General features: G+C 39.5%; 1 protein-coding gene across 1 annotated transcript; it reads left to right on the plus strand.

Moving 5' to 3' along the window:
* Nucleotides 1-1644: 1644 nt before the first annotated feature.
* Nucleotides 1645-21207, plus strand: LOC308139501 (organic cation/carnitine transporter 2-like; the record flags this gene model as incomplete). Its single annotated transcript, XM_080508962.1, has 18 exons — nt 1645-1851; nt 3044-3226; nt 3384-3487; nt 3575-3729; nt 3816-3984; nt 4460-4578; nt 8191-8326; nt 14453-14696; nt 16241-16423; nt 16581-16684; nt 16772-16926; nt 17013-17181; nt 17506-17632; nt 18623-18717; nt 18892-19106; nt 20141-20323; nt 20770-20905; nt 21138-21207. The coding sequence occupies 18 exons, from the start codon at nt 1645-1647 to the stop codon at nt 21205-21207; spliced, it is 2754 nt and encodes a 917-aa protein (XP_080365088.1).
* Nucleotides 21208-25955: the final 4748 nt, after the last annotated feature.

A 25955-nucleotide genomic window follows, 5' to 3' on the forward strand; every position in this document is an offset into this window, starting at 1 on the left:
TTTTAATCAGGAAGCCAATCAGTCCGACGCCACCGCGACAGCAGCCAGAGCAGCAGCAGTAGATCTCACAAGACTGAGGGGGAGTGAACTTAAAGGTGCAGAGTAGGCCTGTCACAATAAAACTACAACAGGAAGTGGCAGTGGCCCTTTAGGTCACAGGGATTACAATACCCTTGATTAAAAATAACACATTTTATAAGCACCCTGGGATCCGTGCCTTTGTCCTTCGTAATCGACGAATGTTCGCGACGGAACAATGTTGCAGGCTGCACTGTCTCTGCAAAGTCTGATACTGATAATTGACTGTGTTTATGAGCTAAATCCTGTCCTGACACATCTTTCACCTCTTCATTAAACCATCTGCCATGCATTTTGAAGTAGTCACATGAGCAGTGTTTTTCAACCTTTTTGAGCCAAGGCACACTCTTGTTGGGAAAAATCTCAAGGCACACCACCACCCTAAAATGTTAAAATGTGAAACTCTGTAGCCTATATTAACAATATAAAGTCGTTCGCATCAAAGTTTTATCAACAGGAATCAAATAAATACAGAAAAAAAGTATTTCTCAATTTCTTTTTTTTTTATTTGTACTCACTCAATGTGAACCCTGGGCCTGTTTGGATGAATACAGAGCTGAGATCCTGGTTAGATTCTTCCTTTTCAAAAACTTCTCCATCACTGTCACTGACACAGTACTTTGATACAAGATGGGAGCAGCTGGATGTGGTGGTGATTAACCAGACTGGCGTCTGTTAAATTTCAATTTTACTGGCACATTTATGTGCTGCCATCTATTGGCGAAGAGTATTTATACATGATTACTCTTCAACACACTGCTCTCACAGCTGACAGCGGCTGTGAGAGCAAATGATTTTTAGAAAAAAATGTGAAATTGGATACTTTCCCACGGCACACCTGACTATATCTCGTGGAACACCAGTGTGCCGCGGCACAGTGGTTGAAAAACACTGGTATAGAGAACTCTTTTTTTTTTGTGTGAAAAAAAATCTCAACTTTGAGTTTCCATTTTTTTTCTGGAGTGCATGAAGATGATTTTTTTTAACTTCAGGGGGGAAAAAAATTTGACTTTGATTTTTGGCTTTGTTTCTGAAGCACGCGAGGTTTTGTTTTTTTTAGCCTTCAAATTTTTTTTCTTCAGTGGCCCTAAGACTCTTCTGTCTTACTGGCTTTTATTACTGTAAGAAACTGGTTGTTCTCCTGGTAAGCAAGGAAGTAAGCACAGTCATAAACAGGCGAGATAGCAGACGAGTGTGTCACTACTGATTTTAATCTGTTTCTGTTGAAATAAATTTACTGACATTTGGATGGACACTGTCATCATTGAGTGCAGGTAACAATATCATAGTCCAAGTAAGTGAAATACTTGCCTTTATGCACTTTTTAATAACATCTGAATTGTTTTCTTGATGTCCCGTCAGCACATTAAACACTCATTGACAAGCTGTGTGCACTTCGTTCCACTAATCTCTAACCTGATAATGGCCATTTAAAATCAACTTTGACTGCCACAAGAATTCTGCTGAGTTTGCTCCCTGCTGATACTAAGTGAATGACACTCGTCTGCTGCATAATTTGTGTTCAAAAGGACGAAGACAGTAAAGCACAGCAACCTGTCAGACACTATGCAGGACTATGAAGACGCCACAGCATTCCTGGGTCATTGGGGACGCTTCCAGCAACAGGTTTTCTTCCTGATTTGCATCAGCCTCTTGACCAATGGACTCGGAACGTTTTTCATTGTTTTTGTGGCGGACACTCCGGCTCACCACTGCCTGATTCCTGATGTAAACTTGACCGTTGATTGGTACAGAGCCGTCATCCCAATAGAGGTTTGTGATTCTACTGTGTGTACATTTTACTTAGTCATCAGAAGATTCTTTCACTTGTTTCGTTGCTGTGCATTCATATTAATTATTGTTTGATTGATTGATTGTGTTGTCCAGGTACTGTATGAAGGTTTTCCTCTGCATTTCAAGCCTCAAAGCTTTATTAACCTATTAACCATGACTTGGCTAAAGCTCTGTTGCTGCCACACAAAAAGTGCAGGAATGGAACGCTATGGTCCAGTACAGTTTGGGTTTCCACCGCAAGAATTGCAGATTTTTCTCCCAGTCTGGGATCCGGGAGAAGGAGCGACGGCCATAACTGATGTACTACTGAGTCTGCGTCACATTGTGTCGCGGGCCGCCGTGTGCCCACACACACTGGCCGGCTCCAGAGCTCTGATGCGACGTTATGCAACGCAACGATTGGACTCGAATCGCATCCACACACAGTGCGCGAATTGCATCACGTACACGATTTCTGCCCCAACGCAGAAGTTGCAGCTGTCACATCCAGCTCCATGACACTGGTGCCAACTGGCTTTGTGCTGCCGGAGCGCTCTCCGGTGAACTTAGCTGGGGCAACGTCACAGGTGCCGGCATTTGCTCTCTCTGAACCAACATCACACATCTGCAGAGCTCTCAACCCTGAATACATTTTAACTGTACTTTCTGTGGAGGAAACGCGCACCAGATTTGGCTCTGGTTATGCTTTGCCATCCTGCTCCGTAACACTCCGTTGCTTCCCTGCACATGTTGTGCGTTGGAAACGGGGTTTAATAGTCACATCACCTACCTGAATAACTTTAAAGCCTTGATTATATTTTTGGTGACACAAGCATGCCTCCATGAACTAAAAGTCTAAGGAAATTAAGAAATGTGTTTTCATTCTAGTTTTTTGGTGTTAGAATTGTTAATGGTGGAGGAATTACTTCTGATAACATCTGTGATTGAATGATGCTGAAATCAAAATGATCACGTTGCAAATCTCCACCTTCAAACAGAGATCAGTCTGCTCCATACTGTGATGAGTATATATTTGTGTAGATAAATGTTATGTAAGGACACAGTTGTTAATGTTTTACTCTTGGACGCTCACCATAGGATCACAGGTTTTTCCTTATATAGTACAAGAATCAGTTCTGTAATGAAAAACTGCTACAAAAGACACTGAAGTTTTTGCTGTTGTGATTCTGAGGTGGTGGATGGGAAACAGGAGCTGAGCAGATGCAGCAGATACAGGCTGGATGTGGTCAGAAATCTCTCTGCTCAGGGTTTCCTTCCTGGCAGGGATGTCAACCTCACTGATCTGGAGCAGGAGAGCTGTGTGGACGGCTGGAGCTACAGCAAGGACATCTACCAGTCCACCCTGGTCTCTGAGGTCTGTGTCTTTGTCCTTCTGTACCTGGAGGCTTTTTTCAATTCAATTTAAATCACTTGGCCAGGATTTGTAGCTCAACATTGCCAAATGACACAGACATTGACTCCTTGTGGTTCATTTATTAAAGTGTTGAATTGATCATGTGTGGATGTTTCAGTTTGACTTAGTTTGCAGTGAGCAGTGGAAAAAGCCTTTCACATCCACTGTTTTATTCTTGGGTGTTTTAACTGGAAGCTTTGTTTCAGGAACCATTTCAGACAGGTAAAGTTAAAGCAACTTGTGTGTTTTTATTGCTTTTTATATGTGAACTTAGGAGGCTTATCCTTGTCATTCAACTTCTTGTCCTAGATTCGGAAGAAAGCCTGTCTTATTCGTGACCATGGGAGTTCAAGCTATTTTCACTTTAGCTGCAATCTTTTCGCCTTCCTGGGTAGTCTTCGTCATCCTCTTTTTCCTCAATGGTTTAGGACAAGTCTCCAATTATGTATCTGCTTTTGTATTAGGTAAATGTGCACATTTTATATTTCACATGCTACAATAAAAATTTTCTAAACTGTTATTGAGGGAATATTTTTCTTTCTTTGTGCAGGCAGTGAGATCCTTACTGGAAAAGTGCGGGTCCTCTTTTCCTTGGGTATAACTCTGAGCTTTGCTGTTGGCTACATGTGTTTGCCTCTCTTCGCTTACTTCTTAAGAGACTGGACATCTCTCATGTTGGCTTTGTCATTGCCTGGCTTTCTGTACCTGCCCTTGTGGTGGTAAGTGTATTTAATGATGATAACTTAAGATAAACATAAAAACATGTAGAAAACTGTAAACTAATTTATATTTTAATGAAACACATTTTTTGAACTCGAAGAATAAAAAAAGCTTCACTGAAGCAGGTAGTACAATTGATAGCATTATATTGCAAGGGGGTTTCTCCTTATAATTACACCTGTTGAATAGATTTGTTAAATGTTAACAACACTGTCTTTTCATTTGAAATGTAATTGAATACTGGGAGAGAGGGTATACATGGATCCTCCATAAGGCCAATAATCACCATGCTCAGTAAATGCCAGTAAGGACAGCGTAGTGACATTCAGCCTGCCAATACATCCACCCTCTGGCAATCACTTGACTCATGTATTCACTTTGACCTGTCAGACACACTAAGCCACAATTATTCAATCTATGTTCACCTTTTTGTGCTTGAATGACCGTTCGTACTCTGGGCTCTGTTTGAGGCAGGTTCATCCCAGAGTCTCCTCGCTGGCTGCTCTCTCAGGGGAGAGCAGATGAGGCAGAGGCCATATTGAGAAAGGCTGCCAAGAAGAACAAAGTCGAAGCTCCACAAACTATCTTTGACGGTGTACATGTAAGTTTCCCTTGACTAAATTCATCCAGATCCTGTCAGTAAAAGTGTGTCAAACATGAACATCAGCTTCAGATTGCACAGAGCAGACACAACATTAAAAATAAAGCATGTATTTGGTGAAATCACTGCTCAAGAAAAATGTCATGGTTTACTGAATCACCATTTCGAATAAAATGCATGTATTTGAACTGTGGAAGGGAAGTGGAGAAAATTGCACAGGACAAGACGTAAACTCCACACAGAAATCTCCCCAAGCACAATTGTTATGCCCCAGCATCCAAGCTGCTGGAATGTGACATAACTGCCATCCTTCAATGGTCCAAGCAGCCACACAAAAACAGTTTCTCAGTGAAAAAGTGATATTTTCTTTGCAGTTTATTTAGAAAGTGCTCTAGTGATGAACACAAAGTGAGCTCTCTAAAAGTAGTGAGGTGTCTAAAAAATAAACTGTGCTTTCAGGAGTCCAACTTACCTGAGGAACCAAAAGAGTAAAATAAACACAAAGGCTTGCCTCCCCGTCACAAATTACCAAGAGAGAAATGCTTAACTTCAAGTAACGGCTCACTCCACTCCAAAGCACATATTGCTTGCTCTATGCTGGTTGAGTCATGCTTAAGGATTGTTTCGCCCATCTGACCCACTCTGCCATTGATGATGTCATCCTTCCTCCCAAAGTCCTCATTGTATGAATAAAACTCTTTTGAGAAATACAGAAAGAATTGTATGCAATTTATAGATTATTTAAGCACAAGTTATTATCAGAATGATGTCAGCAGGTGGAAACATCACATCAAGATGTTCATTTACAATAGCTTGAAGGTACTGAATAAATAAATCAAGGAATAATGTAACAATAGTGATATTTCTATGGATGTCCTAACCAGAAATGAGAAGAGTGCAGAAAAAATGTGTAATGAATATTTAACGCAATTGCATCTGCTGTTAGTGTCTAAATTTTACTCCAGTAAAAGTTCTGTTTTTTACAATGGTCCAGTTACTCAGTATAACATTTGATTGAATGTGTGATTGTGACATTATCCTGGCATGTTTTCATATAAAACAGAACATTGGATGTGTAGTCCATTAACTCCCCTGTGCATACATGTCTGGAGCTGTAGGATGGCATTTTCAGATCAAATCTGTACGTAACTCACTTCAGACATTGTTCTTAGTATGAGTGGTCTGTATCCTGGTGTGAGAAACAGGGATAGATGATCTGATTGTCCAAGGTGGGGGAGGGGGGAGACGTTATATGCGTCCTTGATGTTGCTATAAGAATTATCCAGTATGTTATGACTTCTCAATGCATATGTGACACGCTGGTAAAACTTAGGAATTACTATCAATGTGAGTATTAGATGACGTTTATATGTGCCTAAGTGTAATTCAACATCCATCATTTGTGTACCAGCCAGTTCTAACACTGAGGCAATATAGTTGCAGAGTGATGAGGCACCATCTCAAGAACATTATAACGTCTTCACCCTTGTGAGGAATGCAGGACTCCGAAATGTCACTGTGATCCTCTGCCTGTTGTGGTGAGTATCCATTCAGACCAGCTGACACAAACCTATAATAAGCTGTAATTGCAGTGATTGCAAATGAAGGACAAATGACTAATGACACTCCAGATAAAACCAGACCTGGTTACCATGCCTCTTGACATGTTTCCAGGTTCACTATGACTACCGGCTACATTGGACTGTCCCTCAACACATCCCAGCTTCATACTGACCCATACATCAGCTGCTTCATCTCAGCGGCTGTAGAGGTTCCAGCATCCATTAGCAGCTGGTTGGCTCTGCAATACCTTCCCCGCCGATTGGCTGTAATTTGTATAATGGTGCTTGGAGGAGCATCACTTTATAGCATTCAACTGGTTCCTCAAGGTAAACTATAAACACTGACAAAACAATCATCTGCAATTTCTCAATATCTACTGTAGTTTCTTCAATACTTTAACTTAAGGGAGCTGGAGCTGGCTATATGGTCTAAGCAGAATAAACCTTGGTCACAAAACAATCACACACACATTCACACTTATTGTCAATTTTAGAGTCACTAATTAAACCCAAACAAATGTTTTAGATCCACACCTTAGTTTTTAGTCTCAAGGAGCAGGACAAAGCTTTATAAAAGCAGCGTTGTTCCTGTCACTGTCGCTTTATAAAAACAATGACAATGAACGTCATCTAATTCATTCATTTTATTTCTGAGCAAATATTTATTATCATGACTTTTTTATTGTATGTTCTTATTCTGGATGTTAAGTTAGAGAATGTTTTTATCTCCCGAAGTTTTCTATTGTGCTTTATTATGGTTTATTTAGATCCATTTTAATCTTAATTATTTTGATCTTATCTTATTTGTTAATAGTGAATGAGTACTTGTCTTGTTGTTCTTTGTCACTCAAAATGCAATCACAATCTGCAAAATAACTCTACCCATGAGCACAAGTATTGTAATCTTCAATCTTGAACCCACTCACATAAAGTTTATACCCATTGATGTTCCTTTCTGTTTTCTTTAATATACACTGACACATCAACGATTTGATATTATATGGGTGCATTTGTCAAACAGTAACAATGAGAGGACATGAACATTTTAACATAACTTCTGACTGTCAGAGTAACTAACAGACTGTTCTCTTTTCTAAAATATGTCTCTCCAGCTATACACACAGGTTTATATGGTTTGGAGGAGCCCATATGCTAATGCTGGTATTTAATATATTCAAAGAACAATGCTGTGACAATATTTTAATGAAAACTCTAAGGGTACAACAACAGGTACTCCTGCACTCTGAGAATATTAAAACACTGCACCATTGACTGCAGACTTGTCTTGTTTGCTCCTGGACAGCAACGTGCTTCCAATGCACTCGACCTCAACTGATTTTAAGACCAGCAGGTCCATGTGGTGTAGTACAGTAAATTAACAAGATGAGCATTAAACATCTTGTTCCCATGTCTTGTCTGTCTTCTCTCACTTTAGGTTTGTCAGGTCTGTCTATGACTCTGGAAATGGTGGGAAAATTTGGTTTCTCTGCTTTTTCGTCCCTGATATATGTGTACACCGCTGAGCTTTACCCAACGGCACTCAGGAGCACGGCAATGGGGATGTGTTCAGCCGTGTCTCGAGTTGGAAGCTGTATTGCACCATTTATACTAGAACTGAGTGAGTACACTGAACTGCCTTGAGTACACGGTAAAACCACACCTTAGACACATATGTTGCAGCCAGCTCTTCAAAACACAAATACACACCTCTACATGCATCCAACACTTATCTCTTCTCTATCTCTTTGAATGTCACCCCCCATCCTCCCCTCCACCCCAGTCGTGTACGGCAGCATGCCAACTTCTAATAAAGGCAGCAACAGGAAGAGACTCTTAGTGTCCTCCTGTTGCAAGAGCAAAAACCGTTGGAACACTGGAAGCCTCTCAATCACATAATATTGTTAGCCCAAACTGCCAAACAGGACAAAGGCAAATAAATAAATAAATAACAGCAACATCTTTTTCCAATTCATGATTTTTTTAACCTAGTGCAATGATTCAAGCCTTTCTCTCATTCTATTTTTCTCCACTGCCTTGTGCAGGCGTATACTCTAAGTACCTGCCTCAGATTGTACTGGGGACTCTTTGCTTCCTGGCTGTCTTTGCCAGTATATTCCTACCGGAGAGTTTTGGCCAGCCTCTTCCTCAGACTATTCAGCAGATGCAAAAAAGAGAAAGGTGAGACGTTCAAAGCAGCTTCTTGATGTGTTATATGCATGTAACAGTCATGTAACTTAATGTGATTTGGATTTTATAGTTCTTCTGATGTAAGAATCACAGTAAAAACAATTCTCATTATAATGAAGTGGCTCTGATACCAGTGATTATTATAATGAGATCTGTGTATACAAATAGTTCATCATCCATTGTTACAATTTTCCTTTTGTACAACACCAAAATAAATAACATCTCATTTCTTATGTCTCTCAACAGGATAAAGTGCCCGTGCATAAAGAGAAAAGCAAACTCAAAGTCTGTCGTGATGATTGAGAGTCAGTTGTGATTGTTTGTACCGTAAATTCCGGACTATAAGCCGCTACTTTTTCCCCACACTTTGAACACTGCGGCTTTTACTACGGTGCGCTCATACATGTTTGTTTTTTTTCGTGGCGAAAAAGATTTTGCCTAGTAACCGTAGACCAATCAAATAAATGAGTAGTTCACAGAGGTCCAATGAAATTGTTTGATCAATCAAGCGCACTTTATTATTGCAAATCAGTCATTTGTAGTCACCCTCATCAACATGGAAAATAATGGAAGAAAAGGATATGATGCGGCTTTTAAGTTAAAGGCGATCAATCTGGTGGTTGAAGAAGGAAATCGAGCTGCAGCACGTAATCTTGCCGTGTCAAAACATCCACCATCACCAACGGGTTTGGAAAGGCTGGACTGCTGCGTGATGAAGAGGATGGCGTGCGTTCAAGTGACAGCGACAACGAAGAGGCTGAAGTGAGCAACGAGATCCTGAGGCTGTTTAATTCGGACACTGAATTAGAGGACTTTGATGGTTTCCGTGCGCAGGAGGAAGATGAAGACGATCATTGACTTTTCATGGTAGGCTGCAGTGTACGGTATAGATTTTTACCAGTCGTTATGGAGAAAGGCCTAGTAGAATGTTGTTCATGCACTGTTAAGTAAAAAGGCATAAGCAACGTAATTTGTGTGTTACCGATACCTACGTATATTTACAGGCACTGTTCGAAAAAGTCTGCAATATGTACAGTATTTGTTTATGTTACCATGCTGATTAAAGTAAAAGTTAAAAAATCCTCTGGTGTAATATCTTTCTGTGTAAATATCTCATATTATAAACGTGTTTTTGGTTCTCTGTTGAGACATAAAAGTGAAAAGAATAGATGTTGCGCTTTAGCTTTCTGTTTGACGGGTGACGTGACTTCCGGCACCTGGACGTGTCGCAGGTGCCGGCTGTCACGTCACCCGCTCTACTCTTTTCACTTTTATGTCTTAATAGAGAGAACAAAAACACGTTTACAATAGTAAGAAGACATGATGAACGTTTTTGAGCTAATATCTCACCTTACAACGTGGGACACATGCGGCTTAAAATCCGGTGCGGCTTGTACAAGAACAAAATGTATTTTCTTTCTAAAATTAGAGCATGCGGCTTTTAATCAGGTGCGCTCTGTAGTCCGGAATTTATGGTAATTAGAATAAATTTGAAGAAATGTTTTGTATCTGTAGGGATTTCTTACATCATAAGGATCACATGGTACCATTTATGTTGTGTTTTGCCAGTTTAGCTATTAATAATGATCAATGAGCAACGGTGTAAAGACATTGTAGTGCCCCGATGTCGGAACGGGATAATGCCACTTCGTAGCTGACCGCTTTGAGTGATGCGTTCAGGTGCATCACGTAAGTGCACTCTCCGACATATTTAGGCACTGCAGGGCCCATACAGTAGCGACATTACTTGATAAACATGATTAAAATATATGACTGATATGGTTATTAGAGAGCTGGAACACGCATGCGCAGCACACGGCATTGCCGAAGTTTCGGGTGGGTGGGGTGTCATGTGCACAAAGAAGAACATTCTTCCCGAGAAACAAAGCCATATGATACTATACTAAATATATATGGATGTATACTAGAGAAATGAAATGTATATAAAATATCAATTAGAAATTATATATAAAACTATATACAGGATTTATTTTCGCCCCAAAATTCTGAAATCTCTTGTCCACTGAGGGTGCTGTAAATGGACGTGTTGTCCGGGATTGCCATTTTGTGGATGAGTTGTCCAACAATCACCTGGGATGGAACCACAAAACAAGATGGCGGACCACAATAAACCACACTCACAATGGTGGTTGTCAGAGAGCAGGAAGGCTGTCCTCTGTCTCCACCATATGTTGGGAGAACTATAGGACATAGGACATCGTCGTTCACATCTGCTTGCGGTGTGTCTGTTAAAGGTCCATTTCTAAAATGAGTTTATGTGAATGTGATTTCCTTTGTAAAATGTCTGGAGTTGTCAGATGGTATTCAATTATGCGTGTGATGTTGTCTTTGATGTGATATGCGTAGGATTGCAAGTTAACCAGTTAGTAAAGCAAAGATTAGCATGCAGACCCTGTGTCTGTGAGGGCTTTTCCACTGTAAAGAACCAGGGGCTAGTTCAGAGCCAGGGCTGGACTTGGCACCAGTTGTTTGTCTTTCTACCACCAAAGAGTTATCGCTGGAGTTACCGCTACCTCCGGGGCAGAAGAGACACTGAACCAGCATTCTGAAATCTTCAGCGTACACGGAGCGGTTATGGAGAAAAAAATTATAATAATGTGTGGGAACGATATAATAAGTCGCTCCCTCAATTAATAATGCGAGGGAACATTTACAGCGAGTGGAACCCGCTTGCCTTTGTCGTTTGGAATACTTCCGAACGATTTGCTCAATAAAGAAATAAAAATATTTTTTTAAGGTCTTGATGCCGGTGGCCTCCTACAGTAAACCAATGGAAAGAACAGTGAAGGTCTATACACTGGAGAAAATAACAGCACATTTAAACCTTACTATAGATTTTTTCAAAAAGAGGTGGAATCCTTTAATAACATAGTAAGTAATAATAAGTAATAATATGTACTTGGCATTGTAATAGACTTTGGGTTGGTCTTTTATATTGTGCGCATCTGATTGGCTGTATATCGATATGTATGGGGCAGTGCCGTGTTTATTTAGGGAGTTGAACCTCTAAGTGTACCAGATTGCCCTTTTGCCAAGATGTTTGGTTTGATTTTGTTTATTTTTGGCAATTTTGGGGGGTTTTTGTTGTGGGGGTTGGTTCTCCTGTGAAACAGAAAGTGGAGATTGTGAAGACTTGTTCAAAAAAATCTTAATGGTAAAACAATTTTACTATATGGCATATTAGAAACCAAGTTGTACTTGAACAAGAATTTCAAGCTATATACACTGCGAGATTAATCATGTCAGTGACATTGCCGTTTCTTTCTGTACTATACTTGAATATGAAATGTTTACAAAATTTTTATATTAATCTTTTGGGCTGCTTTATCTAATTTCAATATTTGTGACTGTGGAGTGTTTGCTTTTGGAATTATTGCATCATGTGTTTTGTATTCGATCATGTTGTGGAGCCCTGGAAAGTTAAAGAGTTAATATAATAAAGAGAATTATAAGTTCCTTTGATTAGCTTGGTCTCCCATTGTTATTTTTTTTTTGCTTAATCTAATGTAAAAGGCCTTGTTACTTCTGCAAATGAGGGAAACTCACCAGGTATTTGTAAAGCGATACTCATCCTTGCCACTTACGGTCAGTACTGTACCAAAGAGTATTAGGGCCACTGAAGAAGAAAAAAAATGCATGTGTTTCAGAAAAAAAGGTTTTTTTTTCACAGAGTTATGTCTGTCCATCCCTCATCATTTGCCCATGGATGTGAAATCACATTAAATGACTTAATTCTCACTATATAGGGTTGCTTACTGCTCACTGGCGTGTGATTTTACACAGGATAATGTAACGCACTCGGGGCTCAGGAACTGACAACAAAAAGGGTTAACAGAAATAGGTTTGGCTATGGAGCCATGGTGTGTGAATAATAGACACAACAAAGAGTTTCGTTCTAGTATTATATGTTTATATAGGAAAAATATTTGGAGTCATTATATATATATATATATATATATATATATATATATATATATAGTTTAGTTGCTATTTATAATTAGATATATGCAATACACACAACAACAACAAAAATACAATTATAAACCACAGACAATATTCTCTCAGTTCACTTCAAAGTGTATTTCCTTAGATGTGTCTGAGTTCAGTTTGTTTGGTTTCACAGAGTTGGAATGCAAAGGGTTCCAAAATGTTATTTCACACTTGGGGGGGGGGGGGGGGGGGAATACAAACCAAAAAAAAAAAAAATCCCCAAATATTATAGGTCCGCGTGTCCAACGAACAAAAAAAAAGAACTCAAATATTCCTACCCTGAAGCAGCGGTGGTTGGTCGTGGCTCGCCATCTAGTGGTTGAGAGTATCAGGTGATCCAGAACTTAACAAAAAACCTGACCTATAAAACAAGCCCAAAACAATTAGTCAAAACCTAAAATAAATTAGCTTAAATACTTTTTAAAAATAGAAAATCAATTAAACTGAACACCTTTAAACAATTGGTAATTGATACATAAATATACAGCCATAAATAAAGGCTATAAATCACAGCAGAAAAATCCTTAAAGGTAAATCAATTTGAAGCTTAATTACATTCATTCACTGTTCAAAAAAGAAAGAAAGTGCACTTTTAAATCACAATCATTAGCTGTAAAACTAAGACATTTCATAAACATACATGATTCAATATATTCGTTTAAATAAATCATGGTAGTTGTACAACAGATTTCTAATTCAAGTCACTATTCAATTCAAAACAGGTCGGAGCCCATTCAAAACCACAGAGCCATTTTTGCATTTATATTAGAAAGTAACAGAAATGGTCAAAAACGGTGACAAACAGAAATATTGAAGTATTATCTTCATATAATACAGTCTAATAAACAATTCGGCTTTGATGATAAATTAAAAAGTTAAAGGATTATTTAAATAAGAGTCCAAATGGTCAGACTGACCAAGTGCGTTCCAGCGCTAATGTTTGCTTAATTTAAGCAGGCATTTCAATGGAGTCCGGGACAACACAAATACGCAAAATGCATTAAACGTACAAGGTGGATCGACACACCGATGAGTGCGGAGATGTTTGGGTTATAGGTGAATATGTCTTTCTGGTTGTTTTCCTTGGATGACTTCTTTAAATGATTATTTTTAATCAAGAAGCCGATCAGTCCGACGCCACCGCGACAGCAGCCAGAGCAGCAGCAGTAGATCTCACAAGACTGAGGGGGAGTGAACTTAAAGGTGCATAGTGGGCCTGTCACAATAAAACTACAACAGGAAGTGGCAGTGGCCCTTTAGGTCACAAAGGTTACAATACCCTTGATTAAAAATAAGAAATTTTATAAGCACCCTGGGATCCGTGCCTTTGTCCTTCGTAATCGACGAATGTTCGCGACGGAACAATGTTGCAGGCTGCACTGTCTCTGCAAAGTCTGATACTGATAATTGACTGTGTTTATGAGCTAAATCCTGTCCTGACACATATTTTCACCTTTTCACATGCATGTTGAAGCAGTCACATGCACTGGAATGTGGACAGGCACATTACGGTATATAAACTTTATATTATGTGTTCTTTATATTATAAAGAACAATTTTTTTCTGTGTGAAAAAAAAACTTTCATTTTCCATTTTTTCTGGAGTGCTTGAAGACAATTTTTTTAACCTCAGAAAAAAAAATCTCGACTTTGATATTTGCCCTAATACTCTTCTGTCGTACTGGCTTTTATTACTGTAAGAAACTGGTTGTTCTCCTGGTAAACAAGGAAGTAAGCACAGTCATAAACAGGCGAGACAGCAAACGAGTGTGTCACTACTGATTTTAATCTGTTTCTATTGAAATAAATTTACTGACATTTGGATGGACACTGTCATCATTGAGTGCGGGTAACAATACCATAGTCCAAGTAAGTGAAATACTTGCCTTTATGCACTTTTTAATAACATCTGAATTGTTTTCTTGATGTCCCGTCAGCACATTAAACACTCATTGACAAGCTGTGTTCACTTCGTTCCACTAATCTCTAACCTGATAATAGACATTTAAAATCAACTTTGGCTGCCACAACAATTCTGCAGTTTGTTGAATTCCCTGCTGCTCCCAAGAGAATGACACTCGTCTGCTGCATAATTTGTGTTCAAAAGGACGAAGACAAGAAAGCACAGCAACCTGTCAGACACTATGCAGGACTATGAAGACGCCACAGCATTCCTGGGTCATTGGGGACGCTTCCAGCAACAGGTTTTCTTCCTGATTTGTGTCAGCATCTTGACCAATGGACTGGGAGGTTTATTAATCGTCTTTGTGGCGGACACTCCGGCTCACCACTGCCTGATTCCTGATGTAAACTTGACCGTTGATTGGTACAGAGCCGTCATCCCAATAGAGGTTTGTGATTCTACTGTGTGTACATTTTACTTAGTCATCAGACAATTCTTTCACTTGTTTCGTTGCTGTGCATTCATATTTATTATTAATTGATTTTTTTTCAGTCATTGATTGGTTGTGTTTTCCTTGTAATGGCCTTGCCCCCTGATAAATGATATATTTTGAAGATCAGGGTTTATTTATAAAAATAAAATAAAATTCATGCTTTCCACTCTCATAGTGCAGGTACTGTATGAAGGTTTTCCTCTGCATTTCAAGCCTCAAAGCTTTATTAATCTATTAACCATGACTCTGTTGCTGCCGCGCAAAAAGTGCAGTAATGGAACGCTATGGTCCAGTACAGTTTGGGTTTCCACCGCAAGAATTGCAGATTTCACGGGAAATAACTCCGCCAAAGGTTTTTGGTCACCCTTCCATTGGGGTACTCAGGACGACAGAGCGGGTCTGATTTGAGGAGCTGCTTGCTGATTGGTGAGAGATTTACTACACACCTCCAATATTTTAATATGTCCGCTGTGTGAATCCTCTGTTGTTAACATATTCAGCTTTGCACTGGTTGTTTTTTTATTTTGTTCTTGTTCATCTTTGCTGCTTAACTTTCATGTTGGTCCCGAAAGACCAGATGCGTGGCAGGGACGGAGACCGAGATCCGGGAGAAGGCACGACGGCCGTAACTGATGTACTACCGAGTCACATTGTGTCGCGGGCTGCCGTGTGCCCGCACACACTGGCCGGCTCCAGAGCTCTGATGCGACGTTATGCAACGCAACGACTGGACTTGAATCGCATCCACACACAGTGCGCGAATTGCATCACGTCCACGATTTCTGCCCCAACGCAGAAGTTGCAGCTGTCACATCCAGCTCCATGACACTGGTGCCAACTGGCTTTGTGCTGCCGGAGCGCTCTCCGGTGAACTTAGCTGAGGCAACGTCACAGGTGCCGGCGTTTGCTCTCTCTGAACCAACATCACATATCTGCAGAGCTCTCAACCCTGAATACATTTTAACCGTACTTTCTGTGGAGGAAACGCGCACCAGATTTGGCTCTGGTTATGCTTTGCCATCCTGCTCCGTAACACTCCGTTGCTTCCCTGCACATGTTGTGCGTTGGAAACGGGGTTTAATAGTCACATCACCTACCTGAATAACTTTAAAGCCTTGATTATATTTTTGGTGACACAATCATGCCTCCATGAACTAAAAGTCTGAGGAAATTAAGAAATGTGTTTTCATTCTAGTTTTTTGGTGTTAGAATTGTTAATGGTGGAGGAATTACTTCTGATAACATCTGTGATTGAATGATGCTGAAATCAAAATGATCAGGTTGCAAATCTCCACCTTCAAACAGAGATCAGTCTGCTCCATACTGTGATGAGTATATATTTGTGTAGATAAATGTTATGTAAGGACACAGTTGTTAATGTTTTACTCTTGGACGCTCACCATAGGATCAAAGGTTTTTCCTTATATGGTACAAGAATCAGTTCTGTATTGAAAAACTGCTATAAAAGACACTGAAGTTTTTGCTGTTGTGATTCTGAGGTGGTGGATGGGAAACAGGAGCTGAGCAGATGCAGCAGATACAGGCTGGATGTGGTCAGAAATCTCTCTGCTCAGGGTTTCCTTCCTGGCAGGGATGTCAACCTCACTGATCTGGAGCAGGAGAGCTGTGCGGACGGCTGGAGCTACAGCAAGGACATCTACCAGTCCACCCTGATCTCTGAGGTCTGTGTCTTTGTCCTTCTGTACCTGGAGGCTTTTTTCAATTCAATATAAATCACTTGGCCAGGATTTGTAGCTCCACATTGCCAAATGACACAGACATTGACTCCTTGTGGTTCATTTATAAAAGTATTGAATTGATCATGTGTGGATGTTTCAGTTTGACTTGGTTTGCAGTGAGCAGTGGAAAAAGCCTTTCACATCCACTGTTTTATTCTTGGGTGTTTTAACTGGAAGCTTTGTTTCAGGAACCATTTCAGACAGGTAAAGTTAAAGCAACTTGTGTGTTTTTATTGCTTTTTATATGTGAACTTAGGAGGCTTATCCTTGTCATTCAACTTCTTGTCCTAGATTTGGACGAAAGCCTGTCTTCTTCATGACCATGGGAGTTCAAGCCATTTTCACTTTGGTTACAGTCTTTTCGCCTTCCTGGGTAGTCTTCGTCATTCTCTTTTTCTTCGGTGGTTTAGGACACATTTCCAATTATGTATCTGCTTTTGTATTAGGTAAATGTGCACATTTTGCATTTCACATGCTACAATTAAATTTTTCTAAACTGTTATTGAGGGAATATTTTTCTTTCTTTGTGCAGGCAGTGAGATCCTCACTGGAAAAGTGCGGGTCCTCTTATCCTTGGGTATAAGTCTGAGCTATGCTGTTGGCTACATGTTTTTGCCTCTCTTCGCTTACTTCTTAAGGGACTGGACATCTCTCATGTTGGTTTTGTCATTGCCTGGCTTTCTGTACCTGCCCTTGTGGTGGTAAGTGTATTCAATGATGACAACTTAAGATAAACATAAAAACATGTTGAAAACTGTAAACTAATTTATATTTTAATGAATCACATTTTTTGAACTTGAAAGCGACAAGTGTAGTAGTTATATGCGTCCTTGATGTTGCTATAAGAATTATCCAGTATGTTATGACTTCCCAATGCATATGTGACATGCTGGTAAAACTTTAGGAATTACTATCAATGTGAGTATTGGATGACATTTATATGGGCCTAAGTGTAACTTGAAAAGCTTCACTGAAGCAGGTAGTACAATTGATAGCATTCGTACTCTGGGCTCTGTTTGAGGCAGGTTCATCCCAGAGTCTCCTCGCTGGCTGCTCTCTCAGGGGAGAGCAGATGAGGCAGAGGCCATATTGAGAAAGGCTGCCAAGAAGAACAAAGTCGAAGCTCCACAAATTATCTTTGACGGTGTACATGTAAGTTGCCTTCGGCTGAAATCATGCAGATCCTGTCTGTAAAAGTGTGTCAAACATGAACATCAGCTTCAGATCACATAGAGCAGACACAACATTAAAAATAAAGCATGTATTTGGTGAAATCACTGCTCAAGAACCATGTCATGGTTTACTGTAGTCTATCCCAGGAGCAGTTTGAATTACACAGAACAGATTTCAAGCTGCATGCAGGAGAGTAAAGCATGGTCAGGTTCATGGAAATCACAGGGCCAAACCAGTCACACCTGATGGCAATTACAATAAAATGCATGTATTTGAACTGTGGAAGCACAATTGTTATGCCCCAGCATCCAAGCTGCTGGAATGTGACAGAACTGCCAAAGAGATATTTTCTTTGCAGTTTATTTACAAAGGGCTCTAGTGATGAACACAAAGTGAGCTCTCGAAAAGTAGTGAGGTCTCTAAAAAATAAACTGTGCTTTCAGGAGTCCAACTTGTCTAAGGAACCAAAAGAGTAAAATAAACACAAAGGCTTGCCTCCCCGACACAAATTACCAAGAGAGAAATGCTTAACTTCAAGTAACGGCTCACTCCACTCCAAAGCACATATTGCTTGCTCTATGCTGGTTGAGTCATGCTTAAGGATTGTCTGGCCCACCTGACCATCTGCCATTGATGATGTCATCCTTCCTCCTAAAGTCCTTCTAAAGAAATTGTACATTTCAAAGCGAATTTTCTTTTCAGCAAATCATTCTATGAATAAAACTGAGAAATATACAAAGAATTGTATCCAATTTAAAGATTATTTAAACACAAGTTATACGTCCTTGATGTTGCTATAAGAATTATCCAGTATGTTTTGACTTCTCAATGCATATGTGACACGCTGGTAAAACTTTAGGAATTACTATCAATGTGAGTATTAGATGACGTTTATATGTGCCTAAGTGTAATTCAACATCCATCATTTGTGTACCAGCCAGTTCTAACACTGAGGCAATATAGTTGCAGAGTGATGAGGCACCATCTCAAGAACATTATAACGTCTTCACCCTTGTAAGGAATGCAGGACTCCGAAACATCACTGTGATCCTCTCCCTGTTGTGGTGAGTATCCATTCAGACCAGCTGACACAAACCTATAATAAGCTGTAAGATATAATAATAAGATAATAAGATATAATAAGCTGTAATTGCAGTGATTGCAAATGAAGGACTAATGACTAATGACACTCCAGATAAAACCAGACCTGGTTACCATGCCTCTTGACATTTTTCCAGGTTCACTATGAGTACCGGCTATGCTGGACTGTCCCTCAACACATCCCAACTTCATACTGACCCATACATCAGCTGCTTCATCTCAGCGGCTGTAGAGGTTCCAGCATACATTAGCAGCTGGTTGGCTCTGCAATACCTTCCCCGCCGATTGGCTGTAATTTGTATAATGGTGCTTGGAGGAACATCACTTTATGGCATTCTACTGGTTCCTCAAGGTAAACTATAAACACTGACAAAACAATCGTCTGCAATTTCTCAATATCTACTGTAGTTTCTTCAATACTTTAACTTAAGGGAGCTGGAGCTGGCTATATGGTCTAAGCAGAATAAACCTTGGTCACAAAACAATCACACACACATTCACACTTATTGTCAATTTTAGAGTCACTAATTAAACCCAAACAATTGTTTTAGAACCACACCTTGGTTTTTAGTCTCAAGGAGCAGGACAAAGCTTTATAAAAGCAGCGTTGTTCCTGTCACTGTCACTTTATAAAAACAATGACAATGAACGTCATCTAATTCATTAATTTTATTTCTGAGTAAATATTTATTATCATTACTTTTTTATTGCATGTTCTTATTCTGGATGTTAAGTTAGAGAATGTTTTTATCTTATTTATTAATAGTGAATGAGTACTTGTCTTGTTGTTCTTTGTCACTCAAAATGCAATCAAAATCTGCAAAATAACTCTACCCATGAGCACAAGTATTGTAATCTTCAATCTTGAACCCACTCACATAAAGTTTATACCCATTGATGTTCCTTTCTCTTTTCTTTAATATACACTTACACATCAACGATTTGATATTATATGGGTGCATTTGTCAAACAGTAACAATGAGAGGACGTGAACATTTTAACATAACTTCTGACTGTCAGAGTGACTAACAGACTGTTCTCTTTTCTAAAATATGTCTCTCCAGCTATACACACAGGTTTATATGGTTTGGAGGAGCCCATATGCTAATGCTGGTATTTAATATATTCAAAGAACAATGTTGTAACAATATTTTAATGAAAACTCTAGGGTACAACAACAGGTACTCCTGCACTCTGAGAATATTAAAACACTGCAACATTGACTGCAGACTTGTCTTGTTTGCTCCTGGACAGCAACGTGCTTCCAATGCACTCAACCACAACTGATTTTTAGACCAGCAGGTCCATGTGGTGTAGTACAGTAAATTAACAAGATGAGCATTAAACATCTTGTTCCCATGTCTTGTCTGTCTTCTCTCACTTTAGGTTTGTCAGGTCTGTCTATGACTCTGGAAATGGTGGGAAAATTTGGTTTCTCTGCTTTTTCGTCCCTGATGTATGTGTACACCGCTGAGCTTTACCCAACGGCACTCAGGAACACGGCAACGGGGACGTGTTCAGCCGTGTCTCGAGTTGGAAGCTGTATTTCACCATTTATACTAGAGCTGAGTGAGTACACTGAACTGCCTTGAGTACACGGGCCCCCGCTCCCCCTCAATTTTAAACCACACCTTAGACACATATGTTGCAGCCAGCTCTTCAAAACACAAATACACACCTCTACATGCATCCAACACTTATCTCTTCTCTATCTCTTTGAATGTCACCCCCCATCCTCCCCTCCACCCCAGTCGTGTACGGCAGCCATGCCAATTTCTAGTAAAGGCAGAAACAGGAAGAGACTCTTAGTGTCCTCCTGTTGCAAGAGTAAAAACCGTTGGAACACTGGAAGCCTCTCAATCACATAATATTGTTAGCCCAAACTGCCAAACAGGACAAAGGCGAATAAATAGATAAATAACAGCAAGATCTTTTTCCAATTCATGTTTTTTTTTACCATAGTGCAATGATTCAGGCCTTTCTCTCATTCTATTTTTCTCCACTGCCTTGTGCAGGCGTATACTCTAAGTACCTGCCTCAGATTGTACTCGGGACTCTTGGCTTCCTCGCTGCGTTTGTAACTATATTCCTACCGGAGAGTTTTGGCCATCCTCTTCCTCAGGCTATCCATCAGATGCTGAAAAGAGAAAGGTGAGATGTTCAAAGTAGCTTCTTGATGCATTATATGTTACTTAATGTGATTTGGATTTTATAGTTCTTCTGACGTAAGAATCACAGTAAAAATAATTCCCATTATAATGATATCAGTGATCATCATAATGATTACAATGTCTGTGGATTGAAATAGTTCATCCATTGTCACGGTTTTCCTTTTGCAGAACACCAAAATAAATAACATCTGGTTTCTTGTGTCTCTCAACAGGATAAAGTGTCCGTGCATGAAGAAAAAAGCAAACTCAAAGGCTGCGGTGGTGATTGAGAGTCGGTTGTGATTGTTTGTATCTTATAAGAAATGTTTTGTATCTTTATGTGAAGCTGATTTGCTTTGTAAAATGTCTGGAGTTGCCAGATGGTGTTCAATTATATGTGTGATGTTGTCTTTGATGTGATATGCGTAGGATTGCAAGTGAACCAGTTAGTAAAGCAAAGATTAGCCGACTCGGCCTTCTATTATATCAAATGAAGACTGTCTTTCATGAGAACTGAACCAACATTTCTGTGGTCTTTTGAGATCCCAATCCCGACTTTGTCTTTATGCTCTCGACGAAGGTGGATGCTTTTTTCTCTCCCTCATTCTTCCCCTTTCCTGCCCTGCTTGCTGCTCCTTGTCTTGTATTGTCTTTTATCGGAATCTAAAAGGAGCCTTTCTCTACATCTCTATCCAAATTGAAAATGATAGAATTGATCACCTGGTCTCTCAATGCAATGGACCAAATATTGTCAATAAAAGGAATAGGCAAAGGAGAGCCAGCCTGTCGTGACAAACCGTTTGCTGCCAGATATATTTTGTATTCCTGGGTGAGTTGGAGGATCGTGTGCCTGTCCATTCTTTCCATTGAGGACATGAAAGACGTCTAAATAATTGGAATTATGATTACATGTATGCTGTTAATTGGAGCTGGCAGGTGATTTGGGAAGGCTGCCAGACATCACTGAGGGATTATGCAGAGCTCTCTCACTTCGCACGAGACTTCAACACTCAGACTCATGCGAAAAATGAACTCAAAAGTAAACAGTGTTGGGATTTATGGTTGGTTATTAGCGTTAAATTACTGTAATTAATCGATTACTGAAAGTAATAAATCACTGGAAGTAATTTATGAAAAATTGGAATTATTAATGGATGTACACTGTCATGTAACGCGGAAATCTCGTCTACTAAACAACAACCCCATAGCTGTATTAAGAAAGCATGTGTGTGTGCGTACGTGCGTGCGTGCGCAGGATTGGGGAAGCTTACTTGAAAACTGTTCTCATCTTTTTCGAAACTCTCCTGTAGACCCAATTAATACCTAAATCATGAGATCATCTAAACATATTGAGAATGGCTTCCCACCATCAGTACAAACAATCATATTGGCAGGTTACTGACAGGTTAGCGAGCTAATAAAACCCGAGTCCCTGGACACTGATGTCTCCCATCTGGTCTCCCAGATACCTATTTACATGCACTTTGGCTGTGTGCACCAGCCAATCATTTTGGCAAAGGATCTGTGAGGACCTGTGTGTATGCCTGTATTTCTGTATCACCTGCACTTTGCCTGCCTGACTACACTTCACTTGGAGAAAAATGAATCCTGCATGCTTCTAGTATCCCTAGGGATTCCCAATAAAGGCTATCCTCATAAACGGGGAACCCAAAGGTAATCTAAATATAAACCAAATGTTAATGTTTTACCTTAATCCTGTATTTCATTTATGAATTCATTTTATAAGCTCTTATTTATTTATTTTTATTGGTTGATTATTCTTACTTTTTATTTATCTTATCTTTTATTTTCATTTAATGATTCACTTTATTAGCTCGGATTTATTTCACCCCAGCGTCCCCTCAAGGGTGCCCTCTGCATGGGGAGTTGAGCCTGGTCTGCCTGTGGGGGGGCGTTGTCCTGGGATACTGTTCTAGCCACAGCAGTGGGAGCTCAGCACTGTGGTTCACTGACCGTGGTGTGGGCTCCTGATCGGGTGGGTCGGGGTAGTCCGCTGTGGCGGGGGCCCCCATAGCTGTTGGCTGTGGCTCCTCTCGGTGTGGACGACCCCCGAAGATGGTGTTTCCTCTCCTGGATCATCAGTACACGGCCATTCTCACATTATTCTTATATCACTTTTTATATTCTGTTACAGGCAGTTGGGGTTGGTGGTGTGTGTGTGTGTGTGTGTGTGTGTGTGTGTGTGTGTGTGTGTGTGTGTGTGTGTGTGTGTGTGTGTGTGTGTGTGTGTGTGTGTGTGTGTGTGTGTGTGTGTGTGTGTGTGTGTGTGTGTGTGTGTGTGCATTCGTGCACATGTTTCTATTTTATTTTATTCTATTTTTCTATTTTATGTGAAGCATTTTGTGTTGCATTTTTTTGTATGAAAAGTGCTCTACAAATAAAGTTTGATTGATTGATTGATTGATTGATCGATTGAACCCTTCTTAGACTGGTGCAGTCTAAGAATATTAAAACACGGCACCATTGACAGCAGTCTTTCAGTTTGTTTTGGGGTTTTTTTTTGTCTTAAGACAGCAACGTGCTTCCAATGCTCTCAACCACAACTTATTTTAAGACCAGCAAGTCCATGTGGTGTACAGTCAATAAACAAGATGAGCATTACACATAGCCCTGTGTTCCCATGCCCTGTTTGTGTTCTCTCACTTTAGATTTGTGAGGTCTGTCTATTGCTGGTGGGAAAATGTGGTGTCACCGCTGGTTTGTCCCTGATGTTTGTGTACAACGCTGAGCTTTACCCAACGGCACTCTGGAACATAGCGACGGGGACGTGTTCGGCCGTGTCTCGAGTTGGAAGCTGTGTTGCACCTTTTATACAAGAGTTAAGTGAGTACACTGAACTGAAGGATCAATAACAGCAAGATGTTTGGCCACTCCATGATTTTTTTGAATATAGTGCAATGAGTCAGGCCCCTCTCTCATTCTATTTTTCTCCACTGGCTTGTGCAGATGGAAATGTGACATAATGTGATAAGAATTTTTAGTTCTTCTGATGTAAGAATCCCTGTAAATCCAGTTCCCATTACAGTGAAGATGATGTGATATTAGTGATTGTCATGATTAGTATACATGTGTATTCAAATAATTCATGTTCCATGGTTACAGCATTCCTTTCTGCAGAACACCAAACCAAATAACATCTTGTTTATTTTATCTCTCAACAGGATAAAGTGCCCGTGCATGAAGAGAAAAGCATTTAAGATTTGTATTTAAAGTTTTTGTTTAGTATTGAAAAAGAAAACCTTAATGGCAAAACAAGTTTACTATCTGGAATATTACAAATATAGTTGTACTTAAGTAAGAATTAAAACTATTTTATGCTGCTAGATTAATCACATCAGTGACATCGGCGTTTCTTCCTGTACTATACTTGAATGGAAACGTTTACTTGTTCTTTATTCTAATCTATCTGTGAAAGTATGTAACCACACAACAAAGATACTTCCAGTTAAATGTAATTCATAAAAAAAACCTTTACTAATTAAATATATTCCTCCACTTTCACACATGAAACGTTTACCATGTGAAATATAAATCACAATGTACACAATACATTCCGCTATTTCTAAAGTTTGAACAAAGGTACTACGTTATAGATTGTCGCCAATGTTGAGCATTTCAGGCATATTAGTTCATGAGACACACATTTAATTTATTCATGGTAATTATGGTGGAGAGGAGCAAATACAAAAAGTTATCATTTTACAATACTTTGTTGCTGTGGCAGTAAAAAAACAAAACAAAACATCTGTAGTAAAAATTTAACAGTTTCTTTTCCCAGCAGAAATCACAGTGTTTTCATATTATCTGGTGAAGACAAAAACATTTAGTTATTTCCTTAAAGTAGCAGAAATGTTTTTATGGTACTGTTTTTAGCTCTGCTCCTTGAGTACAAGGTCTTTTTTTTCCACAACGTCTTCATTTTCTTCAGCGTCTTCGGTCTTACGACAACATCTAAAGAAAAACAAAACAGTAATATGTTTATTGTCAGTACACTGTCACTTTCACAGAGGAATGAGTACTTTTATTGCATCTTACGCCCTTTCTTCACTGCAATGTATTTCTATAAACGAGGCATTTAAATACTTAATCGCAATGATGAAGATGACTGAATAGACTCACTTCTTTTTTTTTTTTTGGGCAAAGTTAAGTGAGTTTAAGTGAGGTGAGTGTTTGCCTTTGTAAATGATTAATTTGCCTCCTTCACAAATTGGATCAAGGGAATCTGGATTTGCTGCAAGATCAGCATCCTGTACAATGATTTGCCAAGTCTAAAGTATAGATTGCTGTGACCTGTGAAAAGCAAAGCAGTAAAGCTGTATAATTTAATTCCGAACAAACTTGTGTTTTTAGCTGCAACCAGTTAACACACTCCTTAAAACAATTTATTGAATTCAATCTTCTTGTCTACTCATGGTTTAATCTCAGACTCATTCTGTCAGTTTGATATCAAGTGGATCGGGCCAGTAAAATTATGGTTATTATAACTTTCAAACAACATCCACATTTGTCAGTTTTAGTAATGTAAGGATTAAAAGAATATCTTTATGCATACAATGCAAGAAAACTGAAATCCTCTGTTACCGAGATTCTCACTAATGTTTGCAAAAGCCTGATAAATCTCAGGCTGCACATTTACTGAAGATATCTTGCATGTTTACACAAATAAACCATCACGGATGTAATTGAGGTCTGTGTCATAGAATTGCCATGGAACTTCTGATTTGGCTGAGAAAAGTATAACCTTTTCCCCTGGACTAATTAGAAACTGCATTATAATTTATCAAAATATTTGCAATTGGTGTCTTCTTTGTCGTTTCAACACTTTGCAAAGTCCCTCTCGTGTCTCTGTCAAGTCCACGTCACTTACCTGTATGTCTTTTCCTGTTTTATTTTGAAGTCTGTCTTTGTTCCCTCACCCTTCAAGTTCTCACTCCCTCAGTGTGTATGTCAGATTAGTGTTGATTTGTATCACCTGTTTGCCCTTCTCTTGTGTATATAAGCCACTCTTCCCTTTGTCTCAGTGCTTGATT

Source organism: Blennius ocellaris (genome assembly GCF_963422515.1).
Source record: "Blennius ocellaris genome assembly, chromosome: 14".
NCBI classification, from domain to species: domain Eukaryota; kingdom Metazoa; phylum Chordata; class Actinopteri; order Blenniiformes; family Blenniidae; genus Blennius; species Blennius ocellaris.